At 44.0% G+C, this 16,263-nt stretch overlaps 1 protein-coding gene across 50 annotated transcripts in view; it reads right to left on the minus strand.

The window, feature by feature from the left end:
• Nucleotides 1–13,758: 13,758 nt before the first annotated feature.
• The window catches only part of ZMYND11 (zinc finger MYND-type containing 11), a 171,519-nt gene continuing 169,014 nt past the window's right edge, over nucleotides 13,759–16,263 (minus strand). For all 50 annotated transcript variants that reach the window (XM_043541531.1, XM_043541513.1, XM_043541541.1 and 47 more), the window contains one exon: nucleotides 13,759–16,102. In XM_043541531.1, coding sequence (XP_043397466.1) covers nucleotides 15,980–16,102 — 123 coding nt within the window. In that variant the 3' untranslated portion in view covers nucleotides 13,759–15,979. The remainder of the gene's footprint in view (nucleotides 16,103–16,263) is intronic.

Consider the following 16,263-nt stretch of genomic DNA (forward strand, 5'->3'; position numbering starts at 1 on the left):
GTGATTATTTAGAACTGGTCAAAAATTTTTGCATTTTGAACTGGTTCAAGGGACAAATTTTTCATGAAAATATTGGTGAACATTTTCCCCATTTTCTTCAACCGGCTTTAGTGCCTAGATAGCAAGGGTGCCGCCTGACTCGAGAGGTTTTTTTCTCTCTGTGCATCATTTCTGCTTACTTTACTCACTCAAATCAGCATTTAGCTTTACGGTGCTAGCAAAATAACACACCTAGGGGAGAAGGAGCTGGCCTCTGTTCCAGGTTGTTGCTAAATCAACTGTTCCAAATGCAAAACCTTTGTTAGTGATGATTCCTGAGCTAGTGAGCGAGCAGCTTGAGATTCAGATTCTAGCCTGAGTCTGCCAGGCTGGCCAACATCTTCTTACTAAAACTGAATTGATCTTTAGCTAGAATATTTCAGACAAAATAAACATGGATCCAACTGTGCCACTTTTCAAGTTCTCATTCCGGGTAAACCTGCACCTCAGAAAGTCAGCCTCCTCTAAAAATTAACTAGCCCCAGATTTGGCTTTAGTGCTGAATGTGGATTCACTTTAACCTCAGGGACAGCAATTTTCTCAGAGATCAGGGCCCTTAAGGAGACCTGTGTGCTACTAGCTGTTGTAAATACTTAGGTTGCTTATCACCATAGCTTCTGAGTGCCTTCCACTCTTCAGTGTAGTTCTCCTCACAACACCCTCATGATGAAGGGCAGTACTATTGTCCCCATTGTAAAGACAGGGAACTGAGGCCCACAGCCTCAAAGGTATTTAGACATCTGACTCCTATTGCAACACCATTTAAAATCAATGGGAGCTAGGTATCTAAATACCTCTTAGAACAGGGGTGGGCAAACTTTTTGGCCTGAGAGCCACATCTGGGTGGGGAAATTGCATGCAGGGCCATGAATGTAGGGCTGGGGCAGGGGGGTTGCGGTGCGGGAGGGAGTGCGGGGTGTGGGAGAAGGTGTGGGGTGTACGAGGGGGCTCAGGGCAGGGGTTAGGGTGCAGGAAGGGGCTCAGGGCACAGGTGCAGGCAGGGTACAGCAGGGGGCTCAGGGCAGGGAGTTGGGGTGCGGGAAGGGTTCAGGGTGCGGGCTCCAGCTCAGCGCCACTTACCTGGAGCGGCTCTGGGGTGGCAGCGGTGTACAGCAGGGCTAAGGTGGGCTCCCTGCCTGCCCTGGCCCTGCGCTGCTCCCGGAAGTGGCTGGCACCACATCCCTACGGCCCCTGGAGGAGGGCGAGCAGAAGGTTCTGCGCACTGCCCTCACCTGTGGGTACCTCCACTGAAGCTCCCATTGGCCGGGCTTCCCCATTCCCAAGAGCAGTGCACGGAGCCCTCTGCCTCCCCTCCTCCCAGGGGCCGCAGGGACACGGTGACGGCTGCTTCTGGGAGCATCGCGGGTCCCGCGACGCCCTGGAGGTGGCAATCCAGCAGGCCAGATCCAAAGCCCTGATGGGCCGGACCCAGCCCGTGGGCTGTAGTTTGCCCACCCCATTTTAGAATCTGAGCCTAAGGGATTTGCCCAAAGTCACACGGGAAGTCTGTGGCAGAGCAGGAAATTGAGTTGAATACATCTGCATTCTAGGCTAGTGCCCTAACTTCTGGACCAGCCTTCCTCTGCTCACTTAGTAAACGCACCCAAACAGTGACTTAGTCTCAGACAACCGTGTCTTTTTCTTCAGGAGGCCGGGGGCGGGGGGCGGGGGAGGGGATGCTGGAGGAGAGAAATGCAAATCAACTTCGGATACTGAGGATAAAGGCCCTGCTTAAACATCACTTCAGGACAAAAGTCTCTTAAACAAAGGCCCTCAGACAATCGTCACCTGCCCCTCATTCATGGCCTTGCAGAAAATAAGTGCTCCTGTTGCTGAACAATGGTGCCTCTGGAAAATCAAATGAGCTGAGCTGTGGCTTAGGGGTTTGCTAAATTCAGAGCAAAAAAGATAAAATAAGGTCAGAGCTACACGTGGGTCGCCGTGTTATGGTTCCTGGGTCCAAGTCTGCAACTCTTACTCATAGGCATAGTCCTTATGTAGACAAGTAGCCCAACTGAAGTCAATGGTACTGTTCACATGGAGTGAGGTTTGCAGAACTGGGTCCAGTAACAGGGTTCAAATACTAATGAGAACCACTCAGGTCTTTCATGATTACTGTCCCTAAACTGATTCTCAGACTGCGCAGAGACTATCATGGCGGCTCTTTTTTGCTGTTTGAAGTTCAGGCCAATATTGACCTGGTGGGGCCTTGTCTAAAATAGCTTTGATAAAGGCTTTGTGGCTCTGCAGGGATAGGGCACACTCACTCTACAATCATTCCTAAGTGCCACACAACTAGCTGCTTTCCACCGTCTGATAGGAAGCTAGTCAAAACAGCCCTCCGTCTCCAAGTACTGAAACACCTACTTTGAGGTCAGCATTCTTTGCTGCTAGTTTGTCTGATTCCTGTTGGATTCAAGGACTTCCACAGTTTGGCTTTTCAATCACTCACTGAGCTGGAGAACAAGTTTGTCTCTGTGTGAGACCATGGATCTGAGTGTGTCAAATATTGGTCTCAATATCTTTCTTTTTAAAAGGCAACTATTTAAAGGACAAATGTTGGGTGAAAGTGTGGACACAGCTTTGAGTGATTCTGTCAAGGGGTGAAAAGCCTGAAAATACATGTCCTGCTCATGACAGCAGGGACCAGACAATTAAATCAGGTGAGGAATCGGTGGCTTAGAACAGGCTGCTACCAAAGAGGCTCATAATAAATGTATTGTCTTTCTAAATCTGGTTTCTTAAACTTGGGCTCAGTACATAAAATTCAGCCCGCACGAGCCTTCTGCTAAAAAAACCAAAACAAAAGCATCTTCCCCCTTCAGTTCTGTGTCTTGAAGAAAGCTGTAGAAATATGGCTGGAGCTCTCAGAAAAAGCTATGACAGCTCTTCTCATGCTCTAACTGCTGCTATATACGCACCCACTGCTTCCAGAGCAATTATGGTTTGACAGTGTTTTAAAAGGAGACTGGGCACAAAGGGAATGAAGAAGCATTTGATTAGATTTCTCTTGCAATTAGTTTTTTTGTGGTGATGCATCATTGATGTCACTCTTCTGTCTGTAAAGATGAAAAGAGCACTTGTGATTTCACTTCGCAGTTGGGTTCAGTCCGTCCCTTCAGAAAGCAGCAAATATTCAGAGAGGGATTAAATGCAACCTTAGCTAATTTTAATGAGAAAAATACAAATAGGGTTTGACCACTAATGGCAGTCATGATGACAGTCATTTGAACAATCCTGTTTTATAGCTTCTGCACTCGCTAAATGAATTAGAGTAAAATTCCAACTCTGCCTCTTTACCCTTTTCAATATAATACAGTTTTTCCACTGATGATTTTATATATATGTAGGTATATATGGCTTTGTTCCATTCTTGATTGGAAGGGGCAGCCAGCCTTCTACTACAAGATTATTCTGTGTTTGGGAAGAGGAATGTAATATGACTGTATTTCCATTTCCATTTAATTTTTACCAAAGGAACGGATGCCAGCCGTGGGCAGTGAGTAGAGTTGAGGGTCATAGGGAATGGTAATGTTGACAGTCTTCGCAGTATGGGTAAGTATTGCTTGTCAGTAAGACACCATCATATGCAGAGGTGCCCCCTTCTCCATTGGGCAGTCAGGGCCATGTGGAGGACACAGCTGGCATGTATACTCTATGACACGGAGCACCAAAGGTTTTGTAGCAGTAGGACACCATGTGTGGTGGGTTCATAGGTGGAGGTGGGAGTTACAGCGTTTAAGGCCGAGTTCCCCAATAGCTCTTTAAAGCACAGAGTGTTAAACATAACTAGATATTTAATAGCCCAACGGTTTGGAAAAGGAGGCTCTTACACAAACACAAGCCGAAACTTAAAAGATGCCTAGAAAAAGACAAAGAAATAACAATTCATGAGTGCATATATGTTGTCACAAAAAATACCCTTGGTACATTGTTGAGCGCTCCATAGCATCCCAGTTCAGACCCTCTGACCGTGCACTCTCCATGCGCAGCTTTTAGCTTACTCAGCACTGCTTTTTCCCTGTCTGGCCTCCCCTCATAGCTCTCTTCTCATGCAGAACTTTCCCTGTTAGCTCGCTTCTACTGCAGAACTTGCCCCACAGAGGCATGCCTACTAGCTTTGCCTGACTAGGTACATGAGTGTCCCGCACAGCTCTTGCTGTCTAGCTAAGGGTGTTCCCTATTTACCGGCTATGCTAGTGTCCTCTCAGTACAGAACTGTCAATTAGTTTCTCTGCTCATGTTCCCATGACATGTTTGTATTGTTTGCAGCCTCCCATGACCTGCCAGGTGCCTCCCATAAGTGAGGTGGGAAACAGCCAGCAACATAGTCCCTCCTAGCTACACAGGCCAAGCCTCCCTCTTGACAAATCCCCCACCCCAAAGTAAAATTCTTTGGGGGGAGGGAAAATCCCCCCAAATTTTCAAGACTAGAGCAAAATGATGCAGTCAGATCTGGTGCGCTCCTATTGTTTGCCACACAGGTTGGTCAGGCAACTGCATATATTCAATTTTGTTGTGTCCCAATGAGTGTCAAGGCCCTTCACCCAAAGGTGTTACTCAGTTATAATCTGGGGTAGGACAACATCTGTAAATCCTTGAATGTGCATGTTTCTTGGGGAGTGGACAAAGGTATTTCCTCTTACTGAATCCTGTGTGTTTGTGTGTGCACACCACGGTTTAGCTGTATGAAAAGAGTTTAGAGCAAAAGGTTAACACCCTTTCTGAAAGTGATCTGTGGGCATTAGTGAGAACAGAGCTGTACCGAGTCTGATGTTTAAATATAAATGTTGTGGTACTTCTTTGCCAAGTCACAAGGTGAGTGAAACTGTCATGTCTTTAGGTCAGATTTCCCCCTTGTTTCTTATGTATTGACATAGAAGGCTTTGTCTATTTAGTTCCCTAGATAATTAATTGTGGCATTAGAGGTTGCTGGGAGCTAGTGCATAACCAAGAAATATTTTTTTTTGGTAGCTTTTCTTGCTCCATAAAATGGCAGTAGTTTAACCTGTAGGTAGCTGCATGCCTCTCTTCTGACTTGTGAAGAAATAGAAAGTGACGCTATCAGTTGTCTCTCCATTGGCAGAGCAATTAATACAACTGAGAGCAAATTGCAGCACTCAGGAAGCCTGTTTCCATTTCTGTAAGGGTGGGAGCTGGTGCACCTTCTTAGGCCCCAGCTGAGCGGGCTACGGTTTGCAATGGACAGAACACGGGAAATGTAACCCTTACGTACATATTGTCGTCTCCAGATTGGCTATGAGGCCAACTTACAATTCTCCTCTCACTTGCGCGTTCACTGGGGAATGATACTCGTTCCTCTTCATAATTGTTGTTAACAAGGTGGCGTAATGAACTAGCTTTTCTTTTTGTGTGCGTGTCCAAACCACTGATTGCTGCTGAACAGACTCGGAACTGCCTGTCTGGTTGTGTTATATGTCTCATGCTGCTGCTTACAGCAAAAAAAGATTGTATCCCCATAGCTGCTGTGAAGTCAGTGACTATGGTGTGCAGCACAGTAACAGCTGTGAAGCCCTAGGCAGCCAAAAATGTGTTATATTGGTATTAAGGTGAGCTGTGAATTCTTGGGAACCCAGATGGCCAAGGATGAACTTCGCTTATTTGAGCGTGTATAATAATCTGGTTACTGTAGATGCATACTGCTGCCCTCTATTGGATGGTATCGAAATGGCTCTATCTGTGAGGCACTGCTTAGTGAATACAGACATGCTTGATCCCTACACGGGTCTCTACATGCCCAAGCAGCGCCTCTCCCCTGCTGGAGTCTCTCTCTACAGCAAGGGATGACTCCCAGCAGCGGAGAAAGGCTCTGGTAGGGGGCAGACCACAGAGAAAGGCTAGAGCTGCCCTCACCTTTTCCCAGTGCCTCCCCAGCCAGAGCCCATTGCTGACATGTGTGGCTACACACTGCAGTCTGGACACAGCCTGATTTTCACTGTGACATGTAGCTACACCCACCCTCCATGCCACTGACAGGTGAGCAGCGTAGGTATAGCTCAAAAATAGCTGTGTGCACATTGTGCCTCCAGCTCTCAACCCCAGGTGGTCTGGCGGGAGCCTGAGCTCCAGCCGAGCCACAATGGCCACATTGTTTCAGCCCACTAGCTAAAGCCCTCCTCGTGCAAGTCTGTCTACCTGGACTGAGAGCTGCAGTGTAGACATAAGCGTGAGAGGCCATCACGTGCATCAGCGTGACTGCTGTTAAGCCTGAGCTGGGCGTGGATTCGTTACGGTATTGCTATGCTCAGCTGTTGGTAAATGTTTTTTACTCCTAAGGCCTTGCCTACAGAAGGCTGGCAATGTACTGCGTGCCAAGGTCGCTAACCCATCAGACCTTCCTTTGTTTGTGTGTGCTCACACTGTGGAAGCTGCACCACTGTAAGGCAGCATATATTTTTGCCTTTGGTCCACACTGTGCTGGGCTACATCAATTGTGGTATATCGCCATATTGGGCAGGCAACCCAGGGTTTCTGGCACTGCTCCCAGCATTCTGGATGATGATCATGCTGGCTTGTGGGATACCTCCAGGAGGCCTGGGGAATTGTGGAAGGAGTGGGTCAAGTTTCTGTCACTTCCCAGGGTGTGCCCCACCCCTCACCTGATGACAGTGCTCTTTCCACACTGATCTCTGAGCAACGTGGAGACTCATTTGGCAACAGCAAGTGTGACAATGAGGAGGAAGTGTCACATGACTACTAGAGGGAGCCAAAATTCTCAGCTGCATTATTTTTCAGACTGTATATAGCACGTGAACTGCAAACCCAGATATACTATACATGGTATTCGCAAAAAGAAAAGGAGTACCTGTGGCACCTTAGAGACTAACCAATTTATTTGAGCATAAGCTTTCATGAGCTACAGCTCACTTCATCGGATTCATACTGTGGAAAATACAGAAGATGTTTTTATACACACAGACCATGAAAAAATGGGCGTTTATCACTACAAAAGGTTTTCTCTCCCCCCACCCCACTCTCCTGCTGGCAATAGCTTATCTAAAGTGATCACTCTCCTTACAATGTGTATGATAATCAAGGTGGGCCATTTCCAGCACAGATCCAGGTTTTCTTTCCCCCCCCCCCAAAACCCCCCCACTCTCCTGTTGGTAATAGCTTACCTTATCACTTTAGATAAGCTATTACCAACAGGAGAGTGGTTTTTGGGAGGTGGGGGTGGGGAGAAAACCTGGATCTGTGCTGGAAATGGCCCACCTTGATTATCATACACATTGTAAGGAGAGTGATCACTTTAGATAAGCTATTACCAGCAGGAGAGTGGGGTGGGGGGAGAGAAAACCTTTTGTAGTGATAAACGCCCATTTTTTCATGGTCTGTGTGTATAAAAACATCTTCTGTATTTTCCACAGTATGCATCCGATGAAGTGAGCTGTAGCTCACGAAAGCTTATGCTCAAATAAATTGGTTAGTCTCTAAGGTGCCACAAGTACTCCTTTTCTTTTTGCGAATACAGACTAACACGGCTGTTACTCTGAAACCTACACATGGTATAGTAACCCAGTTTGCAACAAAGGGTGCATTGCCTTTTAATATCCCTTAATTAATAGCTTTACCTTTCTACCTGAAATTTACATGCTCAGCTGTTTGTAAATGTTTACTCCTAAAGCCTTGTCTACATTAGAAAAGTGTGTCAAAAAGCTGAGCCTCTGGGCCATTGGCTTTGTTAATATACATATACATTGCATTCTGCTGTAACAGACCTCCCCCAGGAACCAATAAAGCAGTTCATAGAAACAGTTTCACATGGTATCATCTGTATATGGAATTCTAGTTTATTTTTAGGAACATCTGTGAGGCCAATTCTGTTCTCCCAGCAGCTTTACACTAATTTGATTGACTTCAACAGGGTTACTCCTGATTTGCATGAGTTGGAAAGCAGAATCAGGCCCACATTTCTTGTAAGTAAACATATACCTGTCTAGCCCTTTTAAAAGGGACTGATGTCTCATCACGTCCTTGGATGTAACGGGTAGGAAATGTTTTCAGTTGCTTCTGTAGTATTTGTCTTTTTTTTTTTAACAAGAAAAGTATCAGAAAAGCACACCCTGTTTTTAATTCACTTTTGTTTGTAATTCCTTTAACATTCTTCACATATTTTGCCAACAACTTAAAGAAACTTTGGGATTGCTGTAGTCCTGATGGTATGCAAAACCTAGCAATGGTAGAAGAGTCCAAGATAATTTCTTGTTCGTTCTGTTTCTGTCTCTAATTTCAAGCACTTCACATTCTAAGATTGTTAATGGAGAGTTAGAGCTTAAAACTAGTCTTGAGCCTACAGTCTTCTAGAAATGGATTTGATTAGTTTAAAATGTAAGTATTTTTCAAGCTTTTAGTGGTTCAAAGTAGTTGGGTTTTTTAACAGCCACTTTAACCTTAAACTTCCTCCATGAAAAAACAGTGGAAACATTACACTTGTCACAGCGCTGGTAGAACTTTTCCACTTAACTTCCTTAATGGAAAACAATACAGGAAGAGTGTTTCTGGGTTTTATACTCACCCCTTTTAATTTGATTTACTAAGGCAGTTGGAAAGCATATGTATAGCTCACATATGTGCACTCACTCAATGTAGCTAAAATTGTCCGAGTAGCGCATAACTACCAGTAGCAAATCCAGAACATATTTCATATACTCAGTCATCTAGGAAAAGCAAACAAGCCAAGAGCTGTGCCTCTTACTCCACCTAAAGGAAGCAGGAGGCAAAATCTCAACTCCTTCTCATTTTAAAGACAGTAATAATAATGAAGGGCTATCATGCCAAGGGCCCCTCAGTGTGTGGGGCTCTTCATCACCATGTGGAAGTTAGGGGAATCAGTGCATTCCAAGAAGTATATTACCCTTTGTTCACGAAGGGGCTTTTCACAAGTTTGGGACCCTGCAAGTGGGGCCTTGTCTGAGGTGGGAGACAGGGGTTGTCCTTCTCCCCGACCCCAAAGAGCAGAGGCAAGAGGATGCAGCCAGAGGTGGTCTTCACCTTCCTGTTACTGTGCTGCCTAGGAGTGCCATGATGTTAGGTGTTGTACAATCATAGAACAAAAAGCTGGTCCCTTCCCCAAAGAGCTTACAATCTAAATATCAGACCAGAGACAGACACAGACAGGAAAGTAAAAGGAAAAAAATGAGAATATTGGCTAAATAGCCAAGCCAGACACAAGCTGGGGAAAGGGTAGAACACACAAGCAGCATGAACAAGGGGTGGGGGCAAATGATAATTTTTGGGCAGGACGGGCGGAGGGTTGGGTGGACTGGTTTTGGAGGGGCTCAGCTAAATGGAAAGAGAAGGGAGGGTAAGGTGGACAGGACACAGAGGAGGCACAAGTGCGGAGTGAAGCAGAAGTGATGGGACTGTGAGGGAAGGAGAAGTTTAGAGCAAACAGCCAATCAGCCCAGGGCAGAGAACAGCAGGGACTATTGTCACTGGAACATCCAGGGGTTCCTGGGGTGGCTGCGTCTGCTCTTAAGGGCTAGACTCTGGCTGGCTCCCTTCTGCAGTTGGCCCCCCACAAAGGCCACATGGCTGGGATGTTGGGGGGAATAGGACACACCACCTAGATCTTACTACCCTTCCATGCTGGGGAAAAGGGTACTCACAGGGGTGGGCAATGGTTTGGGAATCCCTGACAGCACAGCTCCCATGAGGAGACACCAGACAGGACATAGGAGGCACAAAGTCTCAGTGTGGATATTTTGTGTCCCTAGTGCAGCCCTGAGAATGCAAAGGTGCCTGCAGAGGCTGGGTGTGGGGGCTCAAGCCTCACTTTCCTGACAGGGCCCTGTCTCTTCAATGGAGAAATGCAAAGTGTGAATGCCAGCAGGGACCCTTACAGCGTTTCCTGGTGCATGGGTGGAGGGGGGGGTGTATGTCACCTTACAACATGATCAGGTCCAAATCGGAGAGTCCATATCAATCTGCTGGGACAGGCTGCTCCCGGGTGTTAACAGCACCAATGATAGACTAGGGAGAAAGGAGGTCCTGGCCTGTCAGAAAAGCAGCTGCAGCATCCCAAGCTTCCCTCAGTCTCTCAAACAGCAGGGACAGCAGCTGGGAACCTCCCCTCCTGTCATCCCAAGTAGGAGCTGTGGCAGTGGCCAAAGTCCCTCCCACCCCCAGTGCTGCTGGAAGTGACAGTTGCTCTCCCCACGCCCCATGAGCCTGTGCAGTTTGGCCTCCCACCTCTAACAAGGGGAGTAGCAGAGGTAATAAAACCCCTTGTTTCAGGACTGAGCTTGAGAAGTTTATAGAGGGGATCGTAGGAGGAGGTTGCTTATGGTGGCATATGACCCACTGGTGACTGCTATTAACAAGTATCTCCAACAGCCGGAGATGGGACACCAGATGGAGAGGGCACTGAATTATTACAGCAAATTTGTTCCCAGGTGGGTCTCACTGATCGCCATATTTGGGATTGGGATGGAATGTTCCACCATCTCAGGCTTGCAGAGCTTTGGGGTTTTTTCACTTTCCTCTGCAGCATGACCATGGGGCACTTGCTGGTTTGAATAAAGTAAATGGTGAATTCTCTGTAACTTGAAGTCTTTAACTCAAGCTTGGAGGACTTCTTCAGTAACTCAGCCAGAAGTTTTGGACCTACCTCAGGCAGGGGTGGGTGAAGTTCTGTGGTCCATGATGTGTGGCAGGTCAGCCAAGATGCTCATGATCCCATCCCAAAAACACACACACCAAAACAATCCAGAGACAGTGTGTAACATTGTACTGCATTAGGAAGGACCCACCTGCATGCTGGGGTGAGAGCCAACAAACCAGAGTGGGGAGCCGCCCAGGACAGGAGCAGTTGTGGATTGAGCTCACTCTCCAACACCTTCTCTTCATGGCCTCCCACCCCTGGGGCAGGACCCATTCCCTGCCTGGGGCCTCCCTTCTCTTGGGTAGGGAAGTTGGGGGTCCCCAATTGCTATTGTGCACTGGGCCCCACTGAGCAGATATAAAGGATTATGGGAATTTTAGAAATGTGTAAACCATTTTATTCCTGGGCTAGACTGTTCCAAGTCGTAATTCCTTGATACAGCCTTGGATGCAGTAAAAGTTATATGGGTAGGTGCAAATTTTGTCTTACTGCATTCAAACAAATGAGTGTGAATCGCTCTTAGAGAGAAGGATACGGTCAGATCTTTAGCTCATTTAGTTGCCTATGAGCCATGGCTCTGCAAAACAGTTTGTGAACCATGTACCTCTACTGTGTTAATAAGTAGTGTCCCAGCTTATATGAAATGGGACTATTGAGCATGCAAACTTAGTGTTTATTTCCCATCTGCATCAGAAAGTAAAACTTGACCATCTGACAATGGCAATGACCATTCAAGACATGTGAACACAGCCAAGGTGAACTGATTTTAAATTATCCCACCTATTTTCCCATTGTTTGTCGGGCTTTGGTAGTGGGCATTGGCAGGAACAAAACACTCACCTGACTCCTCTCACGAGGTTAGCATGCCCTGATTTTTCTCGGTAGTGTGCTCAATTGCCAAACCTCTTGTCCAACGTGCAGATGTTCACAAGCCCCAGATGCCCCTCACAGGAGGTTTATTAGCTCAACAGTTTGCTGTTAGATTTCTGCTAGTCTTAGTGGCTAGCACACCACACCACACCACACCAACTTTAAGGAACAAATGAATAGATGGCAGGAGAGAGCACATATGCAGATGTGGCTCAATGACAGGAAACACTGAAGAGAAAGTTGCTTACAGACAGCCCCCCAACCTGAAGCAAATACTCACCAGCAAGCACACACCACACAACAAAAACCCTAACCCAGGAACCTATCCTTATAACAAAGCCCATTGCCAACTGTGTCCACATATCTATTCAGGGGACACCATCATAGGGCCTAATCACATCAGCCACACTATCAGAGGCTCGTTCACCTGCACACCTACCAATATGATATATGCCATCATGTGCCAGCAATGCCCCTCTGCCATGTACATTGGCCAAATTTGACAGTCTCTACGTAAAAGAATAAATGGACATAAATCAGACGTCAAGAATTATAACATTCAAAAACCAGTCGAAAGGCACTTCAATCTCTTTGGTCACTCGATTACAGACCTAAAAGTGGCAATTCTTCAAAAAAAAAACCCTTCAAAAACAGACTCCAACGAGAGACTGCTGAATTGAAATTAATTTGCAAACTGGATACCATTAACTTAGGCTTGAATAAAGACTGGGAGTGGATGGGTCGTTACACAAAGTAAAACTATTTCCCCTTGTTTATTCCCCCCCTCCCCCACTGTTCCTCAGATGTTCTTGTCAACTGCTGGAAATGGCCCACCTTGATTATCACTACAAAAGGTTTTTTTTTTCTCCTGCTGGTAATAGCTCACCTTACCTGATCACTCTCGTTTCAGTGTGTATGGTAACATCCATTGTTTCATGTTCTCTGTGTCTATAAAATCTCCCCACTGTATTTTCCACTGAATGCATCCGATGAAGTGAGCTGTAGCTCACGAAAGCTTATGCTCAAATAAATTTGTTAGTCTCTAAGGTGCCACAAGTACTCCTTTTCTTTTTATAAGCCTGTGATTCCTGCCTACCCATGTCCAGTGTGTCCAGTGTTAAATTATACTCGTAACATCTTTGCTCTAAATCAGTGGTTTTCAACCTGTGATCTGTGGACCCCGGGGGGGGGGGGGGGGGGCGGCCACAGATTATATCTAAGATTTCCAAAGGGGCCCACGCCTTCACTCAAATTTTTTTAGGGGTCTGTAAATGAAAAAAGGTTGAAAACCACTTGTCTAAATAATTCCTGCTCAATATTCATCTACAAGATGGCTGTTACTATTAGTCTGTAATCTCCCGGCATTGCCTGTCACGGCTGTCTAAGTCGCATTTTAAGATGTGTTTCAAGTTTGTGACTGAACAGTAGAAAAAGTGGTTAACATATCCGAGAGATTGTTGAGGGGTAAAAAAGCAATACTTTCCTAGGGAAAAACTGTATCTGAGACAATCTTTTGAAATGAGCATGACGTGTATATAATATCTAGTAATGGCCCAGGAAAGAAGTGTGAGGTTCTTTCTCAACAGTTTTCAGAGTAACAGCCGTGTTAGTCTGTATTCGTAAAAAGAAAAGGAGTACTTGTGGCACCTTAGAGACTAACCAGTTTATTTGAGCATGAGCTTTCGTGAGCTACAGCTCACTTCATCGGATGCATATGCATAGCTATGCATCCGATGAAGTGAGCTGTAGCTCACGAAAGCTCATGCTCAAATAAACTGGTTAGTCTCTAAGGTGCCACAAGTACTCCTTTTCTTTTCTCAACAGTATATTCTGGTTTCTGATATTCATTTAGCTACCAAACAATGAGGTCATAGACCCCTGGACCTCGACAGTCTGGTTACTCTGACATAACACAAAGGGTGGCAGGTAGACAAACACACACTGATGATAGAAATGACTTTGATTCAGATATAGACCCTATCTTGCAAACTTAAACAGTGATTTTTCCAGTCACGCCTGCTACAGATACCAGACAGTATTTCTATTGAATCGTAGAGTATTTTTTCATCCAAATGGAGGGATTTTCTTTGCTAATGTAGGGAGAGAGTATCCAGAAATAGCATTTCTGAAAAATCACTATCATTATAAATCAGACCCCTGAAGTGTATATTTTCTGTAAGATTTCTGTTCAGAATTAACATGGACACTTTCATAGAGCAGCGAGGTTTTTTTTTTTAAATACATTTATTAACCAATGTTAACACATTAAATGACTCTATATATTGCTAGTCAGAGCAGCTTACAAAATGCCAGAATGCATCATAGAACTGGACAGCCACAATGAATAATTACAATGTGCATAGTGGCTAAGCTCAACACTTTAATATAGCTTTATGATTTGCAGAAAAATTAATTTTTAAATCATGATTCCTAAAACAATCAATTGTAATTTTACCTAAAACTTATACAAAACCAGGCCACAATTTTTAAATTTTTTTTTTAACACACAGTTTTCACGCTGTAGTAACTTGGAAATGTGCAACCGTGTCAACAGAGACAAAAAAGCCAAAGTAACACGAATCTTACTTTCATGCAGCTATCAGTTAAATATTACATATTCTGGAATGATTTTACACCAAAAATATTTCCACAATAACTTGCTTTCATAGGGGTGGATCGAAGTTTTGGAACTCGTAAAGTAATCGAACAAGATTCATTTTTAGTTGTGATGTGTTTTACCGTCACAACACAGAGGCGACCAACGTTAATTACACAGTTATCAGGCAATAACAGTCTGTGGTAATTCAAGCTACTAACTAGTTACTATTGTTTCCAATCAACTTACCATGTATTTTTTTCAACATATTGGGCATTAATTGGCAGTATCAAATCAATTAACTTGTATCACCACTGTAAGTAAAAAAGATCAGGATTTCAATGGCAGTTCACAGAAGACTTAGTTATACTTTAATCTTTATACTGACCCTGACAAATCCTAAAGAAAACTTTTTTGAAAGGCTTTCCTCCTGATTCTTCCGCTTCCATCGTTCCATCATGTAATTGCTTTCAATAAATATCAAAGATCTAAATAAATATTTACAAATTATTCCTCTAACTTCTCAAAAAATAGCTAGGATGATTAATGGGCATTTGACTCAGTCTAAGACCAACCTTTAAAAGAAACTAAAATGGTGAGACACTTTAAAAGAAAAGCTGTTTAAGTAAGCTTTACACCTATTTAAAAAATTGTCTCTGAATATGGATGCAATTCATATAACTATATATAAAACAAAACAAAAAAAATCATTTTTCAACTATCGATCCATTCCTATTGGTAATGCTTCTTAGTCCAGACATTCCGCAAAATACAGACTTTTTACAAATCACGGCATCTTTAGTACAAGAAAATTAACATGCATTATTCTTCATTCTGAGTACAGTGATGGAGCTCATTAATAGGCAATGACCCATTACTACAAACATAACGGCTTCTGTGAAACTTAAGTGCTATTTTTCCTTTTATTATTAAGTTGCAATGGAATAGGTGACACCGGATAATAGGCTGTCAAATGACCTGGGGTTGGGGGCTTAGAGGGAGGGGGGAAGCATTAAAGATATTTTTATGCCTCATCTATAATTCCATGTATGAATAAAGGTAGTTTTTTTGGCTTTTCTTTTTCTTGTTACAAGCACTCATGTTAGGACAAGGATGAAATGTGCAAACTTTAAAATTTAAATATTCATTTTTCTCTAAGATCCAGCTCAGCAAAAATTACCCCAGTCCCCTGTGATTTGAAACTACAAGATCAAAGCTAATATTTTGTTATAAAAGTTATATATTGAAAAGAAATAATGAAAAAAACACAACAGGGAAACGTTTAAGAAAAAATAGGCAGGACTAGCACCTGCTGTGTCAACCCTGTTCCCTAAATTCAATCATGTACCCACTGGTATAACCAATAGATAATGCCTTTAAACAGTAAAATTAAGCTGAACAAAACCAGCTCACCAAGGTTAGGAAATAAATGTTACATCAAGGTAGTATGCTTTTTTTCTGAAACAGTTCTATAGTTCTTACATTCAGATCTAACTTTTAAGTGTTCCTCTCATTAAGCTCATGTTGTTTTTCTTTTTAAATCTGTTGCTTTTAAAGATTAAAATCTCTGTAAAACCTAAAAATGTTTTAAAATGCAACAAATCCTCTATTTAAAATTATTTAAAGTAACCTGCTCCCACTGATGTTAAATTCAGTAGACTGACAAAATTTCGGAGGAGCATTAAACAGAAGGTTGAAACTACTGTGCAAAATTTCTTTACGAAAATTGTTTAAAGGCTGGTGCAAAATGGGAAGCAAATTCTAAACAATTTTGGCTTCTTGGAAACAAAAACCGCTGTGTCTGAGAATAGCAATCATCGGGGTGGTTTTCTAGGGGAGGACTAAATCTTTCATCTTTTTCTGCGACAGGTACGTTTGTGTTCAGCATGCCAGTGTTCCTGCTGACACTTGATGGAACAGTAAGAAGTATTCCAGCAGCAGTGGTACATAGCCTCCTCTTCACAGTTGTAGCACTGCAGAGAGAACAAACGGATTACTATGGCTCCTAGGATCAACCCTGACAAATGCAAATTGTTTCTCATCTGCTCGTTTGTTTTCTGTCACTTGCTTGCCTCAGTAGAGACTGTGGAGTATTCCTCTTTTAGTTAGGCAGGTGGTAGCCAAATGCAGGGGG

This window comes from Chelonia mydas, chromosome 2 (genome assembly GCF_015237465.2).
Source record: "Chelonia mydas isolate rCheMyd1 chromosome 2, rCheMyd1.pri.v2, whole genome shotgun sequence".
Classification (NCBI taxonomy): domain Eukaryota; kingdom Metazoa; phylum Chordata; order Testudines; family Cheloniidae; genus Chelonia; species Chelonia mydas.